The sequence below is a fragment of the Coffea arabica genome, chromosome 5e (genome assembly GCF_036785885.1).
Source record: "Coffea arabica cultivar ET-39 chromosome 5e, Coffea Arabica ET-39 HiFi, whole genome shotgun sequence".
NCBI classification, from domain to species: Eukaryota; Viridiplantae; Streptophyta; class Magnoliopsida; order Gentianales; family Rubiaceae; genus Coffea; species Coffea arabica.
The window spans coordinates 15,371,873-15,390,926 of NC_092318.1; the positions used below are offsets into that span (position 1 = coordinate 15,371,873).

The following is a 19,054-nucleotide window of genomic DNA, read 5'->3' on the forward strand; positions in this document are numbered from 1 at the left end:
CTTCTTGAATACAGCTAAGATCAGCTCCTGTGTCAAACAAAGCTTCTGTTTCTGCAATATAATTATCATTGATAACCAGTTTTATAAAAACAAAATGTTTTTTGTAGAATATTATGTTTGGCTGAGAAGGTTTATTAATGATTTCTTCTTCAGTGGCTGATTTTTCAATTGTTTTAATTTCCCTATTGATAATAGCAATTTCTGTTTGAAGATCTTTAACAGTTACAGGTTTAGTACTAGGTTGACTCTTAGTTAAGACATTTACTGAGGAATATCCTTTGTCTAAGGAATTTCCTATGTCTTTTCTAATTTCAATACTAGTAGAATTAACAGAATTATCAATTGATTGTCCGGAAATCAAAAGTTTAGAAGTTTCAACAGACTCTTGGTTTGGTAAATCTACTGGGTTTGATAGATCTTCGGGAGAATCTGGTAGATCTATATCTACTAGGTTTATATAAATAGATTTTGATGGATCAGTGGATTCTGAATATTTATGAGAGGATTGTAGTGTCTGGATTGTTTGAGGTAGATCCATGGATAGATCTAGGGGTTCTGATTTAGTTTGTATTGGATCCACGGGATCTAAAGTAGAACCCTGAGGTTTTGACATAGAGGATGCAGGTTTTGAAATATTTTGAACTGGATTTTTGAGTTCTGGTGCAGACTCTTTAGTTGTTTGAGACTCATACCAGTCAAAGAAATGAATATTATGTTTTGTTTTTGTCAAAAAGTCATAAAAGTTTTCTTGAATATTTTTTCGGGCTTCTCCCTTATATTTGTCAAAAAATTGTTTTCTTTTAAAATGGTTGTGGTTTGCAAAGAATTCAGATCTAATGTTTTGTTCATTAATCTGGAATTCAGAATGGTTGTTTTCTAGTTTTCTTTGTATAAGAATTGACTGCTCAATTTGAGCAATTCTAGTTTGAAGTTTATTCAAAGATCTATTGTTTGAATAATAGACTACTTCCCCATCACTGATGATGGGGAAAGAAGATGTTGAAATAGATTTGTCATAATCTTCCTTTCGTTCAGATTTGATATCTGATTTGATTAGAGGATTTGACGATTGGGTTGCTAGTCTCAAAATATTGAATTTTTGGTTGTATTGGAAATGTTGGCTTGTGTATTTGAGTAGATGGGTTTTGAAAATGGATAAGGCTAGCTGTTTTGTAGAAGGAAAAAGGGTTTTGAAACCCATAGGTTGGGGTTGTTTATTGGGCCTTGTATGGTAACTCAATGGCCCAAACTGTTTGTAAAAAGATCCAAGATTTCTTCCTTGGGGCTGATCTTCCGTCGGATTGGGAAACCAGTCAGCTTGTTGGTTCTGTTCACCAGTTGTTTCTTTCCAAGACTTAATCTTCTTGTATTGGGTTTCAAGAAGGCCTTTGAAGAAATCTTTGTTTCTATCTGATTTCATCAGGAATATGTATTGATATCTTCTGGAGCCTGGGAATAGTTTTGATGAATCCTCTTGGATGATTCCAGAATCATCATCAGATGTGATATTGAATAACATTGTTCCTGGCAGGATGTTCCCATCTTGTAGATCAGATTCATCCCTGTTGGTTGTGACTAGAATATCGTGAATAATATTTTTGTCTTCAATGATGAGATGTTCCTCCCACCATCCTTTGAATTGCCCAATAAATCCTATGAATAGGATATGAGCAATCAGTTGATTGCAGCCATGTAATGTTTGTTTAAACATAGCTGTGGTTGTCATCTGTTGAGATGCCATAGGAAGATTGTGTCTGAACATTTCATCTATGCTCCTTTCATAGATGTCTTCCTTATTGTATGAGTGTTGAAGGATATTGGATTCTATTCTGAAAATATCAGAATGAATCATTTGAGGGTGGTATAGATTTTGGATGTTTTCTTGGTTGGGAATATAATTTTGTATGGTATTGATCAAGGAAGTTCTTTGAATTTCGAACTCTTGTTTGGGTAAAGGAATTGGAAAGTATTGTTCAATCCAAAATTTTTTGTCTTCTAAAGGTTTGAAAAGCAAGTTTGAGAAATAGGTTTCTGGAAGAGGAGGTTTTGGGATGAATTGGGTAAAAAGATTGAAAAGGTATTTTTCTGGATAGATTGTAAGAATCTTCTTGGCATGGGTATAGGCTGCCTCTTGGTCAATTCTGATTTCAATTTCATGAATGACCAATTTTGTTGAAGCAGACTCTGCCTGAATCTCTTGTTTGGTGACTAATTTGTTCGGAGAAGATCTTGTTTGAGGTTTTTGCCCGATGCGTCTGGTTTTCCACCGGATGTGTCTGATAGCTTGACATTTATTTCTTGTTTGAATAGAAGAATGATCAATTCTATTCTTCCAAGAATATAAATGTTGGATGTATTTGAATCTCTGGATTTTCTGACTCCATTTGCTGGATCTGATAGATCTTGGAATATTGATTCGAGATCTAGCCAGATTTGTCAGATTTGATTTTCCAGATACTTCTTGTATATGAGGCTGTCTCTTTAATTTGTTGAAGATCCATGTCTCCTCAGTTTGTCCCTTGTATTTGCTGGATAACCATGTTTTTTCTGTACATGATTCCACCTTGAGGCTTGGGTACTCGATATTAAGTACCTTTAGCTTATCAAGCTGCAACTGTTTGTAAGTTATGAAAGAATATATAGACAATTTAGGAATTTCTTCCTGATCATTGTTTGCAGGAATTTCTTTTGAATTTTTCCGATAAATATGTTTATTATTGGAAGAGATATTAAAATCACGAAATAAGTTTGAAATAAATATTTGTAAAGAATTTTGAATTATATCTTTAGTTGACTGGGTTTCAACTAACTGGTTTTCTTGTTTAAATGAAACAATCTTTGTTGGTGAATTTCTAATAACCATTGGTTTGGAAAAAGGTTGAGAGGGAATTTCAGCAGTTTCTTGTTTAATAATTGATTTGAAGAAATCAATTTTTGTTTGAACATTTTCATTAGTTATAGGTTTGATACTATGTTGATTCTTATTTAAGACATTTATTGAGGAATATCCTACGTCTAAGGAATTTCCTATGTCTTTTCTAATACAAGTAGAATTAATAGAATTATCAATTGATTGTCTGAAAATCAAGATTTTTGAAGTCTTAATAGACTCTTGGTTTGTTAAATCTACTGGGTTTGATAGATCTACGGGAGAATCTGGTAAATCTATATCTGTTGGGTTTATATAGTTTGATTTTGATGGATCTATGGATTCTGAGAGTTTATGAGAGGATTGTAGTGTCTGGGTTGTTTGAAACAGATCTATGGATAGATCTAAAGGTTCTTGTGTAGAATATGTTTGAGATAGATCTATGACTTTTGGCTTAGTTTGAATTGGATTTACGGGTTCTAAAGTAGAACCCAGAGGTTTTGACATAGAGGATGCAGGTTTTGAAAGGTTTTGAACTGGATTTTTGAGTTCTGGTGCAGACTCTTTAGTTGTTTGAGACTTATACCAGTCAAAGAAATGAATATTTTGTTTTGTTTTTGTCAAAAAGTCATAAAAGTTTTCTTGAATATTTTTTCGAGCTTCTCCCTTATATTTGTCAAAAAATTGTTTTCTTTTAAAATGGTTGTGGTTTGCAAAGAACTCAGATCTAATGTGTTGTTCATTAATCTGGAATTCAGAATGGTTGTTTTCTAGTTTTCTTTGTATAAGAATTGACTGCTCAATTTGAGCAATTCTAGTTTGAAGTTTATTCAAAGATCTATAGTTTGAAGAAGAACTAGATTTTATAAAATATGCTTTAACTGGAGAAGTCATTGAAAATTAAAACAAGAAAATAAATAAAATAAACAAACACTTAAATGATTTTGAAGACTTATAATCCTCTTCCCTTTGGCACAGAATCCTTCGGGATCCATGGAGGATAAACCATTTTTCTTAATCAGATTATAAAGGATAGTGTGAAACCTACAAGAAAAGATCTAACCTTTTGAGAAGAATTAACTATGCATGACGACCATATTTCCATCATATTAAAGATAGTAAAAATAAACCTACGAGAATAGATCTAAATCTTTTGAGAAAGATTAACTATACATGACGACCATATTTCCAAACAAAATCATAAGATTGATAGTAAAAACTCATTTTCCCTGGATCTGATCTTGTGACACTTCCCCATCTTGGAGTATGTCCCAAGAACCTCAACGCCCCTACAAAGCCAAATCCCATGGTCTTACCTGGACCGAACGTTGGCACTTACTGGATCCATGCCATTCAATCAGATCCAAAGTCATGAAATCAGCACTATCGAAATTATAATAAGCTTGAATACATTAGATGGTAATCACGAAGTTAACCAGTCTCATCTAATAAGATCTAAACTTGTAGATCTACACTATCAGTAGCATAAATAAGAAATATATATATATATATATATAATTTGATGTTTAAATTCAAATTCAAATGATGTGGTATTCATTCAATCCCGTCAATGTATACATTGATATTGTAGGAAAGATTAATCCAAAGTTATTCAACATCAAAGCTTTGGGGAAGTAATCATGGATGTAGGCTCTCGGCTGTGCCAACAGTGGATTATATTGTGAGAAAAGGGAAGACATGGTTCCGAATTTAATCCAAGCTAAACTATCATATGTCATTTCCACTAAAATTAACTATCAAAATTGGGCTGGTTTATTCAGCAAATGGTTTCATTTGACTTGACAAGTTTGGCATGCATTAGGCAGGCGAAGGGAGAAATGATCAGAAACTCTGATTGCAAGGTTCCCAATGAATCCCTTGTACACCTAATTTCTTTATCAATGGTTTTTGCTGCAACTTTATAACGGAGTTGAAGCAGCATGTTTTTTCAAAAGGCAACATATTCATCTTCTTGACAAATAACAACCCTCACGAAAATCTGAACTGGATTCCGAAATTCAATGTCGAGATAGAGTCAAGGCATAACAAAACAATAAATACCGATTAACCTCAATAGGTGTTCGCAAATTGAATACCATTTCTCATCCAGCCTTTTTTTTTTTCCTCCAAAAATTGATCGGAGTTAGATCTCGACCTGTTTATTTAAATACTTGCAAAAGAGTACATGATGAAGGGGCCATGAAACCTTATTTCCTAAATCAGATTCCATGTAAACTTCATATGTTTCAATGGATTCTTAATATGCTCCGCACTTGTGATATCGCAAAAGCGGTTGAATTTTTGATTCGACACATTGTTTTGTTTGAATCGTTTTACTAGTACCTGAACACTGCTTAACCACTAGGACAAATTGATCTTTTATATAGTGTTCGTCGTCTTTGCATTGAGAATTGTTTGCTTCGTTATCTTCCCATTTGTCGCATTGTGGGACACTTGCACAGGTACTCACAGCAGACTGGCTTGCTTGATTTCAACTGAAAGGATTTATGAAAATCTTTGACAGATTGTATGGTCTTTACCTCCTCCGTAGACATGACGAATTTTGTTTTGTGATTTCTCCTTTCTCATATAGCTTTTCTGCACTTACCAAAGGAAAAGAGTTAAACCCTGTTTGCAAAATATCAAGCAATCCAATGCTATTAAGCAAGCAACAACTTATGGTGCTCCAAATCTTTCCCCTTTTAGCTGGCAGGTTATTCCAAGCTCTATAATGGACTTAGATTAGCAGCCATAAGGCAAAATGTTTTCAGTTTTCACGTTACCTTAAAAACAGGCTGTATAGATACCATCCATCACATATTGCTAAAGAAGGGAACAACCGTTGTAATGCGCTTAGTTGTCTAATTGAACTAAAGCATATAATACTAACGGTTGTTTGGCTTTCAGGAACCTAATTCAATTGGGGCTTGAAAATAGTACTATAGTAAAGGAAGACATTTCTGTCAAAAAAGACACTGGGACAGCTGCAATTCCATACATATGCATGTATATGTCAAAGAAAACCCCATGCTGAACTTCAAAAGCCCGATCCTAAACCTCAAGATTGTCACAATTAACCTCTGTATTGCGTGCAGAACCACTAAAGAAAATCTCTACAATGTGCTGCAATAAATTTTTATTTACTAACTTGTATATCTAGTAACCACTTTCTGCTTTCCAAATATGTATGATTTCTGCAACATATCTCATTCCGCTTTTTCAGATCCGCCCATAATGTCCTTCAGCTTTTCCTTAAGCTCACCATTCTGCGTGAAACACTTGTTTTCTTGAGTGCTTATTCAAGGCAACAAAAAATAGAAGAATTATATATCATAAACAATACCTGATGCATATTCAGGATGATATCTGATCCCCCAATGAACTCACCTTTGATGAATATTTGTGGGAATGTAGGCCAGTTGCTGCAACAAAAGTAACCGAATTATAAAGCAAGCGTCTTCTGGACAAATAAATCCACCCTTCTTCTCATTCTTCATTCAGATATTTGTTGGCTGATTTTAGGAAGGGGGAGAGCAGAAAATAAATATGCTAATTAAATAGTGGACTTAAAAGAGGGCATGAAGGTAGAGAATTGACAACATATTAGATGAGATATTTGAATACTTCCTCAGAGATCCCCCTGAAGATGCAACTAGCAACAGCAGCAGAAGGTTTGAAAAGATGAGCTGTTGCAATCTGTAGGTTTCTGGTTACTATAAAAATTAAACATTTGCAACTCTTTAGTGCCCATATTTTTACAGCCTTATAAAAGATAGATCTTGCAACAAAATGTATCTAGATAATTACATATGGAACACAATTAATATACTGTATCATATAACAGAATAATTAGCACAGGTACGCCATATTCTTCTAGCATGCAAATGAGTTGCTATCTCAGGGCCCAATAGCAATTGAGAGATTGAATCATAGTTTGTTCTCATAATAATAAACTTTAAAAACAACCTTACTTTAATGTAGAGAAGGGTGTCGAGTACATCAGGTTCCCATAAATGGGTCCCTAAGCTTAAAAGGATTCTGAGGATAAACATCCCAAAGTTTAAATTAAGTTTAAATTGATTATCAAACCTGATCAACTGAAAATGCATTATAGAAGGAATCCATGTATAATTCTGTCTGAAAGACATGATACACTACTTATATCTCTACTTAAGCTACAAGAGAAGCTAATTGTCAGTAGCATAACTAGAATGCCATTGCTAATTGCTCAGTAGGATGATATGCACAAAATAGAATATTTTTCAGCCCTGAAGAAGACTAAAGGTGCTGCACATGGTAGTTACCTATAAGCTTTTACGGCATTCTTAAGTTCAAGGTCTTCCAATATATTCCTGGCGCTTATAGGTACACCTGCAAGGGGCATAACAATGATTAAGAATCAAGAAACACATCATGTCTACCCAGACAAGACTGAGGCCAGAATCCGAAAATTGGCAATATTTAATACTGGCATTATTTCCCTCCCAGCAGCTTTCTTTTGCAAGAATTTTACTCTAAAATTCTCTGAGTCAATACTGAATTCAAACAATCAAAATTATTACAAGTCTCATTTATGCGACATAATGCAAAGCATTTTCACGCTAAAGTATCTAGCTTAATTACATCACGGTCTTCTCCATATAGTCCAGCCATATTACAGCTAAACCATGTTTACCTTTTTGCATGAATTGTTTTCTAACTTGACTCAACCTGTAAACCAAAACAGAGCATCACATAGATATCCAAATAAATTGACTGGGCGCTTGTAAACTTACTATATTCTTTCAGCACCCTCACAGCTAATGAGCTGAACCCGCAGCGAGGAAGATCAGGCACCCCTTTCATATAAATCATAACGTGTTTCTCTTTCACATCCTACATTAGAATTCTAACTAGGTTAATAAGATTCAAAGAGAAGGCACAGAATCTAAAAAACATTCACATGAATGGTAACAACTGTATACACCAATAAGTGGATATCTATCAAATCTTTTAAGCTTCACCCAAAAATTTAAAACAATTATACATATATATATGTGTTTTACCATACAAAAGACGATGATTATCATGCCAAATCTGTTCAAGAGCATTCACCTGTTCAACAATGTCCTTCAATGATAGACCAGAACTCTCAAGCTTAATAGTGGGCCTAAAATCTTCATGGGTGTCTGGATCATTGGGCACAGTAGTTGAATAGCAAATTACACCTCTACAGAAGAATGTAGCGGCCTGTCATGGACAATTGGTAATTCCTCAGTAATTAAATCCAAGCAAGATGAATTTAACAATGAGTGCTTCAAAAGCAAAAACATTCAGCCAGTGAAAATTTAGGAGAATAGGATTTCATGACAACGAGAGATAGAATTGCAGACATGAAGGAATATGATGTCAAATAATTTCACAGTAAAATACAATGTTTCCAGCAGATGCAACTTCAATCTCAAATATTTGAGCAAAGAATTAAAATACAGAAAGCAAGACGAAATTGGGTTTACTTCAAGTCTTAGGTAGTTAACAATCAAACCAAAAATGAGTGAAACCATATTGGGGGTAGAAAGACTAAGCAGCATGAAATGACTATGACCAACAGCACTTTTCAGAATAATCTAGAGTCGAGTCTTGCACTAGCCATATGGTTCAAGCACATATAAATTTATGGGCAGAATGGAACTAAAGGCAGTGTAAACTGGGGAATAAATGCTAAAGTTAGAGGACTGAATAAGATAGAATAATTTTGCTGTCTTACCATAGCAGCTGATCGAGCAGCTGGGACAGCTGCCATGCTCCTCCCAAGTGCAGCTGCCAACGACCAGGCCATAATGTTCGAGCTGATTTATGTATTAAACTTTCTACCTGCAGAGAAGATAAAGAAAGGTAGTTTTACCTCTAGAAAATTGTTTTTTGCAGTTTTGATCCAATCAAGTGCAGGAAAATTACCCACCACGACTACCTCAACAGATTTTACACCCAAGGAAAAGAAGATACCTAAGTGTTTCATAAACAATCCTTAATGCGCAAACCAGGAAAATATATCCATGTTTTTGGCACTAACATTGAGGGAATTTATTTATGAAGTATAAATGTTGAATGACCCAGGACAAATGTTGACACTAGTTTAATTCTTGTAAAATATCCACTGAGTAGTACTGGCATACTTCTGAAAGGCTAGATCACTTCTAACCATTTATTTTCTACAAAACACCAAAGTTCCCTTCTTCGAATGATGCCCAAAGCCAACACTAGAAAATGACTGGAGAAATAAAAAGAAATGACACATAACAGGAGTTCCTCATTTTTCTTGCTAGTATTCTGTTGTATTAGAGCTTAATCTCAGAAGACACTCAAAAATGAAGTTCTTGTAACAGTCTAAGTTTTAAGTGTTATAGTCAAATTTGATGGCTACATCTTAAGGTAGTCACATTCAATTTTACATCTTACACACACGAGTCTTTAGCTTTCTTAGTTGTTAGGTTCTTTAGCTATCCAGTTTGGTTAATTCTTACAGATCCTTTCTTAGTTGTCCAATAAGTTTGTATCAGTCATGATAGGTTCAGAGAAGAAGGATTAATACGCAATTATGTCGAGTTGAGTCAGTGATGTTCTGGTCTCTTAGTGTATTTAAAGCAGTTCTACCTTCGGTGCTTAATCGTAAAGAGAAATTCCTAGAATGTCTAGCTCTCTTGCTTCCTCATAAACTCCTACTGCTTCCTTTCTTATTTAAAATTCTCAAACTTCCTTTCAGATTCTTACAATTTTTTAACCAGTAAGTTTTGAAAAAGATGTTATCAACCATGGCTTTCCTGATGCTGCATCAGTTTAATGTCATTAAGAGAAGCTCCAGAGATATGTCAATTTCAGGATTTATCCAAACATTCATTTCTCTTTTCGTTCTGCATCATTCTCACCAGCACTCAAGAACTTGCTCTTGAGCTTTGAAATGCTCAGGAAGCTTGCCAACTGAAGTTCAACCTCTGGATGCTTTAAGCCCAAGAGTTTATATGGTAACCCTATCCTTTAAAAGAAAGGGCAAACAAGGCCAATCTCCTTTTCTAAGCCATTCTTCTTAAAAAATAAAATCAATTTTTGAGATGTCAAGGGAAACAACATAGCATCTTTAAAATAGGAAACAAATCTTTTCAACTTTTCCAATGTCTCCACTCATTTTTTATTGCAAAAATCACTGCTTATGACATTTGACATTTTCGTATCCTGGTTCCTCATTTAAAGCAGCAATATTTACTTCCTTAACATCAGCATATAGTTCAATGCTCTTTGCACCTTTAGGATAGAAACAACAACTGAGCTCTCCAATTGTTGATTGCATACCAACTAACCATTGATTGCTGAATCTAATTTCCTCTGTCACCAGCCATTTAGACCCTTTTTGTTGATAAAAAAAGGATCAATTATAGTTTATCATGACAGGATTATCAATTTTATAAACTCCAGGCCAAAATTTGGGGCAGCAAGGTTCATTATTCCATTTAAGTTTACCTTGTTTTCTATATTTCCTTTGAAGATCAACAAGAAAATTCTGTAACAGGCTTTTATACCTTTTTGTTGATCAAAAAAGGATCAATTATAGTGTTTAGAAGAAAGGACTATCAATTTTATAATCTCCAGGCCAGAATTTGGGGCAGCATTGTTTTTTATTGCATTGAAGTTTAGCTTGTTTTCTTTGTCTCCTTTCAAAATCAACAAGAAAAATCTGCCTTAGTAATCTTGGTGATAGACGAGGGAAGAAAGATCAGAGAAGAGGAAGAATTCCTTAGCACTCATACCAGAATGATGCAGCACCAAGAAATGCGTCTAGTTAAGATTCATTTAAAACTTTAGTTGTCCAAACTTCAAAATATGGAGAGAGCAGAGTCAGAAACTTTAGGAGGAAGAAAAATGGAAAAGTAAGATACTAAGGAGAAGTATTAATTCAAAGAAGTCTACCTATATTTCGTTGGGATTGACCACTGAAGGAAGGTCCTATGCAGAAACAAAAGAAAGCACAACACCACCGCAAAATCAAGTAACAAGCCAAGTCAAATTTGACAGGCTTAAGAGGCAGCTGCCAAATTGGCTTTTAACACTTAAAAGCTTGAATTTACAAAAACCTACTTTCTGACATTCAAAAGACTTCATTTCTCTATTTTGCACTTCAACGCTCTAATCTAACAAAATACTACAAGAAGTTCCTTGATATATATCTAAAGCATATCTAGCTAAATTCTGAATTTCTTGAAGTCCCCAAACAATCCTATTCTTGTCTTTCCATTCTGCATTGCAGGGTCTAAGAAAAAGAAATTTTGTTAGTGTATTACCATTTCTCCCACCATCGCCAAAAACTCAAAATGTTTAAGAAGCTAAGTAAATAGATTAAATTCTATATCTCCAAAAAATTATTATCATACTAAACTAGAGTAAAAAAAAAGTATTTACTACACCTAGCTTGCTGTAAGCCTGTACTTTGTTATCTTTTGCACTTTTCCAGAACATCATTCAACAAGCAGTGGGAGTACAAAGAACTTGAAATGATAAAGCAAATGCACTTACACTAAGCTTTAAACTACAAAAGCGCATCCATCCTTCACACGTCAAGCCCTTGTGTCCAGAAATTTAACAACTATGATACCTATGGCAATTTACTATAAAGAAGAAAAAAATGAAGAATAAATCATAATATAGTCATTATCGTTTATGCAATCTAATAATCAGTGTGCTAGTGCAATGCACACCTCAAAAGTGTTTTGATATTCGACAGGCAGACATCTTTGGGCAATCATTCTTTGTTTGATACAGAGAAATATCAACTTAGATTAAGATCATGACAAGCAAGCAGAGAGAAGGAAAACACTTGTATCAGATGTGCTAATTAATGGAAGACCAAAACTGACCAAAACACAAAGCTGGAAGGAAAGGAAGCACGATATGCATAGACATTTGATAACTTAATAGTTCAGAAAAAAAAAAAAAGAATTATTTAGTGGACATTAAGTTGAAGGAGTGCAGCAAATGGAACATTTGAATTTGAGAGTGCAAACAAGACGTGCCTTCTAGTAACAAAAGATAAGAAATATAAAAACACAATCATTAACATCACCAAACAGTATTGTGCAGCTTTCATCATTTAAAGGTCAAAATTTATTAAAAGATGTAATCTAGAGAAACTATAATTTCAGAACTAGAAGAAAGAGATGTAAGATCATAGCAGACAAAGCTGTCCCGAAAAGTAAATTTATGGGTTAAATACCAAAAACCCCCCTGTGGTTTGACTAATGTTCACTTTACCTCCCTCTGGTTTGGAAACCTACAATTTAACTCCCTGTCGTTTCAACTAAAGTGAAAGTCTAACAGAAAACATCTAAACGGTATTTCTGTTAGACTTTCACTTTAGTTGAAACGACAGGGAGTTAAATTGTAGGTTTCCAAACCATAGGGAGGTAAAGTGTACATTTGGCAAACCACAGGGGGGTTTTTGGTATTTTACCCATTCTCAAATGCACGAAACATTCTTCCAAGGGCTTGACTTATAGAGGGGCAATTTTGACATTTTCCTTTCAAACGTTAATTTAGATGTTTTTCGTCAGACTTTTACTTTAGTTGAAACGACGGGGAGTCAAATTGTAGGTTCCCAAACCATAGGGAGGTAAAGTGAACATTAGTCAAACCACAAGGGGGTTTTTGGTATTTAACCCTAAATTTAACGTAAATGAAGCAGAAACCTAGAAGACGTCCCTATAGTCACTAAAGAAAACTTCTTAAATGTTTAATCACTTGTGAATTTCCACCATTATTTTCATCTAAAACAACATCAAGGCCCTATTTCGCAAACCCCTACAGCTAAAAAGGAGGTGTACTAACTCAAAACTACAGAACCAGTATAACTTAATCAAACTTTGTAATTCAGTTACGAACTAAGAAAAGCATATCAGGAATGAAGCAAAATTTCCATCTGAGTAAGATATTCAAGAATGCTGGCCAAGAGAACAAGAGCTACCCTGAAGAATTAACAACTCCACCAATCTTTCAAAAGTCATGCCAAAAATAGAAGAAACACGAGTGAGTGAACCTGTTTTTGGAAATACTAAGCACCACAGAGAAAGAACAAAGAACTCATGGAACTCTTGTATGTCAAATTAGCATAACTTACAGGCTTGTATTTGGAAAGAACCATCTCACAGGAATCCCAATTGACCATTTACAAATGGATACTTCTCATACGCAATTTTTACTTCAATCATGTACATATCATGGAAACTTCAGAAGTATTTTTAACTCAGAATCTCAGAGTTTACTAAGCAAGAGAGTCGGAAGGGAGAACCGGGAGACGGAAAAACACATTGCACTCTGTATACTATGCTGAAATTATTAATCAAGGAATAACCTCAACAACGACTCTCCGCATTTTCTAGTGAACAAAATGAGGTGTACCATCATTATATAAATAGAAAAAAGTTTAACAGGTAATAAAAAAAGAGGTAAATCGTTCTTTTCTTTTTCTTGTTTCCATTTCCATCCATAGGAGGTATTTTCTGAAGCTGGTAAATTCCAACAAAACAAAGAGTGTACATCTCAATTTCCTTCCCGTTATTACCATTAATTTTTAGTTTCTTCACAATTCTTTTCCCTAGTTCTAAAATCCATGCTCACTATAACTAAGAGAGACCAAAAAAAAACCCCACTTTTGCAACTCTTACAAAAGCAAGCAGAAAGTACAGATAATCAGAACGTAACAATACAAGCACCAGAATCTCAAATCATATACATACCAAAATCCCAACAACACAAATATGAAAGAAATAAAACGAAAATAAAAAATCAACAAGGCAAGTTGGACGCATGAAAAAATTGTGATTAAGTAAATGTTAAAAGTCTAAGATTTTACCAGGGAGATGACCCACGAGGAGTGCAGGGTTTGAGAGTTTGGAGAGTGAGAGGGTGCAGGGTTTAAGCAAAGTGCTTGAAGAGTTTGCAGGACAAATGCTGAGAATTACGAGAGAAAGCGCTAAAAAGGGGCGCGGCTTCTGTATGCGACTTGGAAGAGTCGCGTAATGACATCAGAAGAAAGTTTTTTTTTTTTTTTTTTTTTTTTTTGAAGGAAGTCAGAAGAAAGTATCATGAACAATCTATCTTTTTTTTTCAATCACAAAATTTTTTTACTATTAGTATTGTCGCCCATTTTTCACAATAAAAAATGTGTTTTTATTTTGAAAAATAAAGAAACGGCTTTAAAATGGGACTAAAGAGAATGCGACAGTTTAGACCAAACATTTAGGGCTTGTTTGGAAGTGAAGTTTTTGACCAAGTTTTTTAGTTACTAGTTTTTTAACAACTTTTGCTACAGGAACTGCAAAAAACTTATCAAAGTTTTTTACTTACACACTTCAAAATAATACACAAAAAACTTTGCCTTCAACTTTTCTTCTTTTTCCTCCCCCACCCAACCGGCCACCACCTCCACCACCACTTCCGATGCCGGTAACTATTCCGGCCTTCTTTCTTTTTTTTTTTTTCTCTCCCCCCCTCCCCCTTTGACCGATATGTTGGTTTCCAAAATCTCTTTTTTTTTTTTTCTTTCTCCCTCCCCCCTCCCCTCTTTCCCTCTGCCTTTCCCCTCCCGCAGCTTGGGGAGAAGGAAAATTGCAAAAAAAAAAAAAAAAAATTACACTCGACTGTTGCTGCTTATTCTATCGGCAAGATAAGGAGAGGAGAGGGAGATGGAACATTGGAAAAAAAATCATTTCTATTGCTGCAAAACTCATGTGCAAAACTCAGATGGCGGGAGAAGGAGAGGGAGGGGAGGCGGGGAAGCTTTTGCAGGGGTGGCGGGCAAAGAGGATGGCGAGAGAGGGAGAGGGAGGGGTGGTGGGGGAGCTTTTGCAAGGGTGGGGGAAGGGGTGACGGGGCAGAGGGGGAAGGGGCAGAGAGGGTGGCGGGGCGGAGGGCGAAGGCGCAAAGGGGGGTGGCGGGACAGAGGGGAGGAGAGGGGTGGCGGGTGGTGGCATTGATGGAATTGCTGTTGGGGGTGGCGGAGGTAACGGGGAAGGGGGAGGGGGAAGGAAGAAGAAGAAGAAGAAGAAAGAAAAAGAAAAAGAAAAAGAAAGAGAAAAAGAAAGAGAAAGAGAAAGAAAAAAAAGAAAAGGAAAAAAATAGTTTTTCACCCTACAAAAACTTCTACAAAATTTTTCATCTTACAAAAACTTCTACAAAATTTTTTAAAAAACTTTTACAGTGCACTACAGTAAAATTTTAGACAAACTCCAAAAAAACTTAGGTTCCAAACAGGCCCTTAGTCTGAAAAAAGTTTTTTTAAAAAATGGGGGTCGCCACTTAGTGTTGAGTTTAGGTGTACCAAATGACCCAAAAAATATTTTGAAAATAAATAATAATATAATATAATATAATGAAACGTTTTTTAGACGACTTCAAGTCTTTAAAAAACAAGAAAAAAATGCTCGAAAGTCACAGTTGAAAAAAAGTAAGGCAAAAAATTGATCAGTTTGAACCTAAACCACCCTTTCAACCTAGCAAAAACTAGTTGTAAGGTTTAGTCACATTTTTCCTAATTTAACCCTTCAAATTATCAAATTTGAATGTTTCCTATATAAATGCAAATTTAAACTTAAAAGAGACATTGAAGGGACAAAATGTATATTCAAGATCTAATTGGTACCAACCGCATTAATTGCAAAACCCAAGACAATCCCTAGAAGGGGTCACAACTATACAAAGATGAGGCTTGAAGAAAAAAGAAAATTAAATTATATATTTATATATATATAGGTATAAATGGTCAAAGAAAAGAGAATGCAATATAATCGATACGAGAAACGAAACTTGTGACACAATTTTCCTTTTTATAGAGTAGCAATACTGTGCTAAGGTTACAAAATCCTTACTCGTCCATTTCTGATATTCAAAGGGTGATTCTTCTAACCTAAACAAGTAAATGAACTAACTTATTTTCTAATTCTCTTAACGAAATGCAAGTCTAAATTATATGGCTGACGCATATGGGGGATAAAGGAATAATGTAAGGGAAAATATCATACAAATGGGAAAAATTGTCTAAAATAGGAAAAGTACGTCAAAATACAATGAATGACACACAAAAGATGAATCAAACGCGTGGACAGGGCCTACAGGTCTAACATTAAATTAGCCCATTTTTATAGATTTTCACTAGTATTGGACTAGCGAGGAAGCGATAAAAAAGACTAGTGCGGTGACATTGTGCATTCATCATTTGTAGTAAAACATTTAAAGCATAAATTAAAATAAATAAACATATAGAAACACGTAGAGCATATAGGCATAATAATCTAGATGCAAAATACTTAAGAAAACAAATAAAACACATAAGCACATATGCCATACAAACACAAAAACCTATTTATTACAATTAGGGACCTTATAACAATCTAAAATGGAAAAATATAAGAGAATAAAACCTATCTAACTTATTTATTACAGTTATCTATCTAATTACAATTTTTGTGCGAAAGAAAAATATAACCTATCTATTGCATCTTGGGTATTCAAATACCCTCCAAATAGTTGTTAAATAAACACGAAAATAAATATCAATTTAAAGTAAATAAATAAAAAAATACATAAGACATATAAACACATAAGAGCACGTAGCGCATGTAATCGAAATTTAAAGGATAATAGGGGTATCTCATTTTTGAAGAAATGAACTATAATAAGGGAAGATTACTCTATTCATGCTCAAAATCAACAAAATGATCACAACACTAATTGAATTGAAAATATTTAAAAAAGAGAACATAAAATTTACTAAATTCTCATTATCATGTCAAACACATAAAGAAACTTAAAAACATCCAAAAATTACAAGTTAAATGCACTCAAGAGTAAAATAATTAGCAATTAAAGAAAAGAAACAATCATAAAAAGCCATTAGGGACTAAATTGCAAAAATTAGAAAGTTTTTAGGGTCAAAATACAATTATTTAAAAGATTGGAGGGTAAAAACTAAATAAAGATAAAGTTTAGGAGCTAAAATACAATTAAATTAAGTCTAAATGAAAGAAATTCAAAATTTTTGGGCCAGAATAACATTACTCAAAAGATTAGAGACCAAATTGCAAGATTCTGTTTGTAATTCGAGAAAATTACAAATAAAACAATTTGGACCACACTACTTTGGCCCAAAAGAAAACAACGCAGATTGTCTTGTATAAAACAAACAAGCCTAACTAAAACCCCAAGTAGACTAGAAATAACACGTGCATTTAATTTTATTCCTTAACCCAACACTAAGCTCCGTCAAAAAATATACAACCATTCAATTTACACTAAATACTCATAGTATCAAATAATGGAAAGACATTTATACCCTTATTTCAATAAGTTAAACTTAATCGCTCACCTTAAACGAATTCTACAAATAAGCAAATCACATAGTCAATTTATACTTTCCTTGTCCTACAATCATCTTTTTTCTCAAATTTCACAACTAAGAGGGATTTATTCATACTAATTTTTAGTCAAATAGTGGAAATGTATTTTGATGTGAAAATCGACACTTTTAGGTGAAGATTTCCGATTACTCAACATTTCACTTATTCAAGTTGTTATGCATACTATTAATTCAAGTATCTTTTTACGCGAATGTCAATATTTATAAATACCAACCACCGGTTATTTGATACAAGAATCATTGGAATAGAATAAAAACTCTTTTTCTTTTTTCTCTTCTTCTCTCTTTCTTCCTTTTTTTTAAATAAAAGACAATAAATAGACAATCACTTTTAGCAAATACGTAAGAATAATCAAAGGTAGAGTATAACTTTTATTGACTATATCAATCACTTGTAAAATTAAGTAAAGAGGAGGAATCTCATTAAATATGCAAAATTATAGGTATAATTCTCTCCACTTTACAAGATATACTTTCTAAAATTCAAAAATCCTAATTGCATAATAACCATTTTCTAAGTCAAATGAGAACTAAATTTTTCAAAATACATATAAAGTTTCAACAAATGGAAGAAATACAATGCTTAAGGTTGGAACAAATTGGCCTTTTTAAAACAAAATTGTAAAAATTTTTAGGCCATAATGAAATTTTGGAAAAGATTTTGAAACAAAATTTTAACAGAGTTTTCCCCTATAACTGGATGAAAGTTCCTGCCAGCAAACCCAATTTCAAGAAATTTTTTCATATGGCAATTTTTTCAAGTACAATTCAAATATTTCTAATGCATTTAAATCAACAAGATATCATCATATGGCATAAAATAGCAAGCTAATTATTCCCCTCTCCCACACTTAATTTTCACATTGTTCTCAATGTGAGACAAGGAAATAAATAAAGTGTAAGAGATAATACTCTCTTCATTAACTTATGCTAACTAAATCCATGACCATGTAATGAATTTCCAACCTTATTTGACAAAGAAAGGAGAGTTCAATTAATGCACAACTTCAAAAGACAAAATCAAAATAGAACAACTTCTTAAGAGTGAAAGTTTGGAACCATCAAGAAGTAAATATGCGAATCAAGGGAAAAAGGGAAAGGGATCAAGCATATGGAACCAACACAATGTTCAAGGACATGAAATTATCTAACTTCACGAAACAAGTATACGTATGAATAACCAAAGTAAAGTTAAGCTAACTTCACAAAATATGCCCATAATCATGAACAAAGTGAGTTCTTTTTATACAATGTGGCATCAACGTCCAAGTCTCCTGAAGTACACAAGTAATCCCAAAATGGAGGCAAACACACCAAACCAAAATATAAAATGACCTTTTTGAGAATTCATGAAATGCTAAAATGTGAGAGCCTGAAAGTATTGCACCTTTATTCAAAAGATCAAAAGTATTGCATATACCCTATCACTGATTGATTTATATGTTTAATTGTCTTCTTTATATTCACAAATGACAATAATCAAAAGACAAAGTTTAGTGAAGATTTGTTATGTCAAACTTGTTGATGATTAGGGATGCAAATGAAGTAGAAACCCCCTAAAATCTCACTCCAATTCAGTCCAAAGTTGATGATTCAAGAACCTAGAACCCTAGCCCTTACGTGAACTTTAATTCAACTTTCAAGTGATATTTAAAGAACTTCGAACCATGAAAGGTCCTCTAGAGGATTTGGGAGCATTTTGGTGAAATTAGATGGAATATTTGATAGTAAACAAAATTTGGTGGGAA

General features: G+C 33.9%; 1 protein-coding gene across 8 annotated transcripts; it reads right to left on the reverse strand.

Annotated features, from left to right (window-relative positions):
- Positions 1–5,076: 5,076 nt before the first annotated feature.
- On the reverse strand, positions 5,077–13,875 carry LOC113743750 (monothiol glutaredoxin-S15, mitochondrial). Of its 8 annotated transcripts, XR_003461185.2 has the most exons (9): positions 13,746–13,855; positions 11,414–11,505; positions 8,616–8,722; positions 7,964–8,098; positions 7,645–7,744; positions 7,174–7,240; positions 6,213–6,291; positions 6,018–6,135; positions 5,077–5,467 (listed from the first exon to the last, which is right to left on the reverse strand). XR_003461185.2 is itself a non-coding variant. In XM_072048434.1 (7 exons), the coding sequence occupies exons 2-7, from the start codon at positions 8,685–8,687 to the stop codon at positions 6,128–6,130; spliced, it is 417 nt and encodes a 138-aa protein (XP_071904535.1). In that variant the 5' UTR covers positions 8,688–8,722; positions 13,746–13,875; the 3' UTR covers positions 5,649–6,127. The 8 variants fall into 8 exon arrangements, 2 of the variants coding, with proteins under 2 accessions (XP_071904535.1, XP_071904534.1); XR_011814116.1 differs by lacking the exon at positions 11,414–11,505 and having other exon boundaries at positions 6,257–6,291; positions 13,746–13,875; XR_003461186.2 differs by lacking the exon at positions 11,414–11,505 and having other exon boundaries at positions 13,746–13,875.
- Between the last annotated feature and the right edge of the window lie 5,179 nt (positions 13,876–19,054).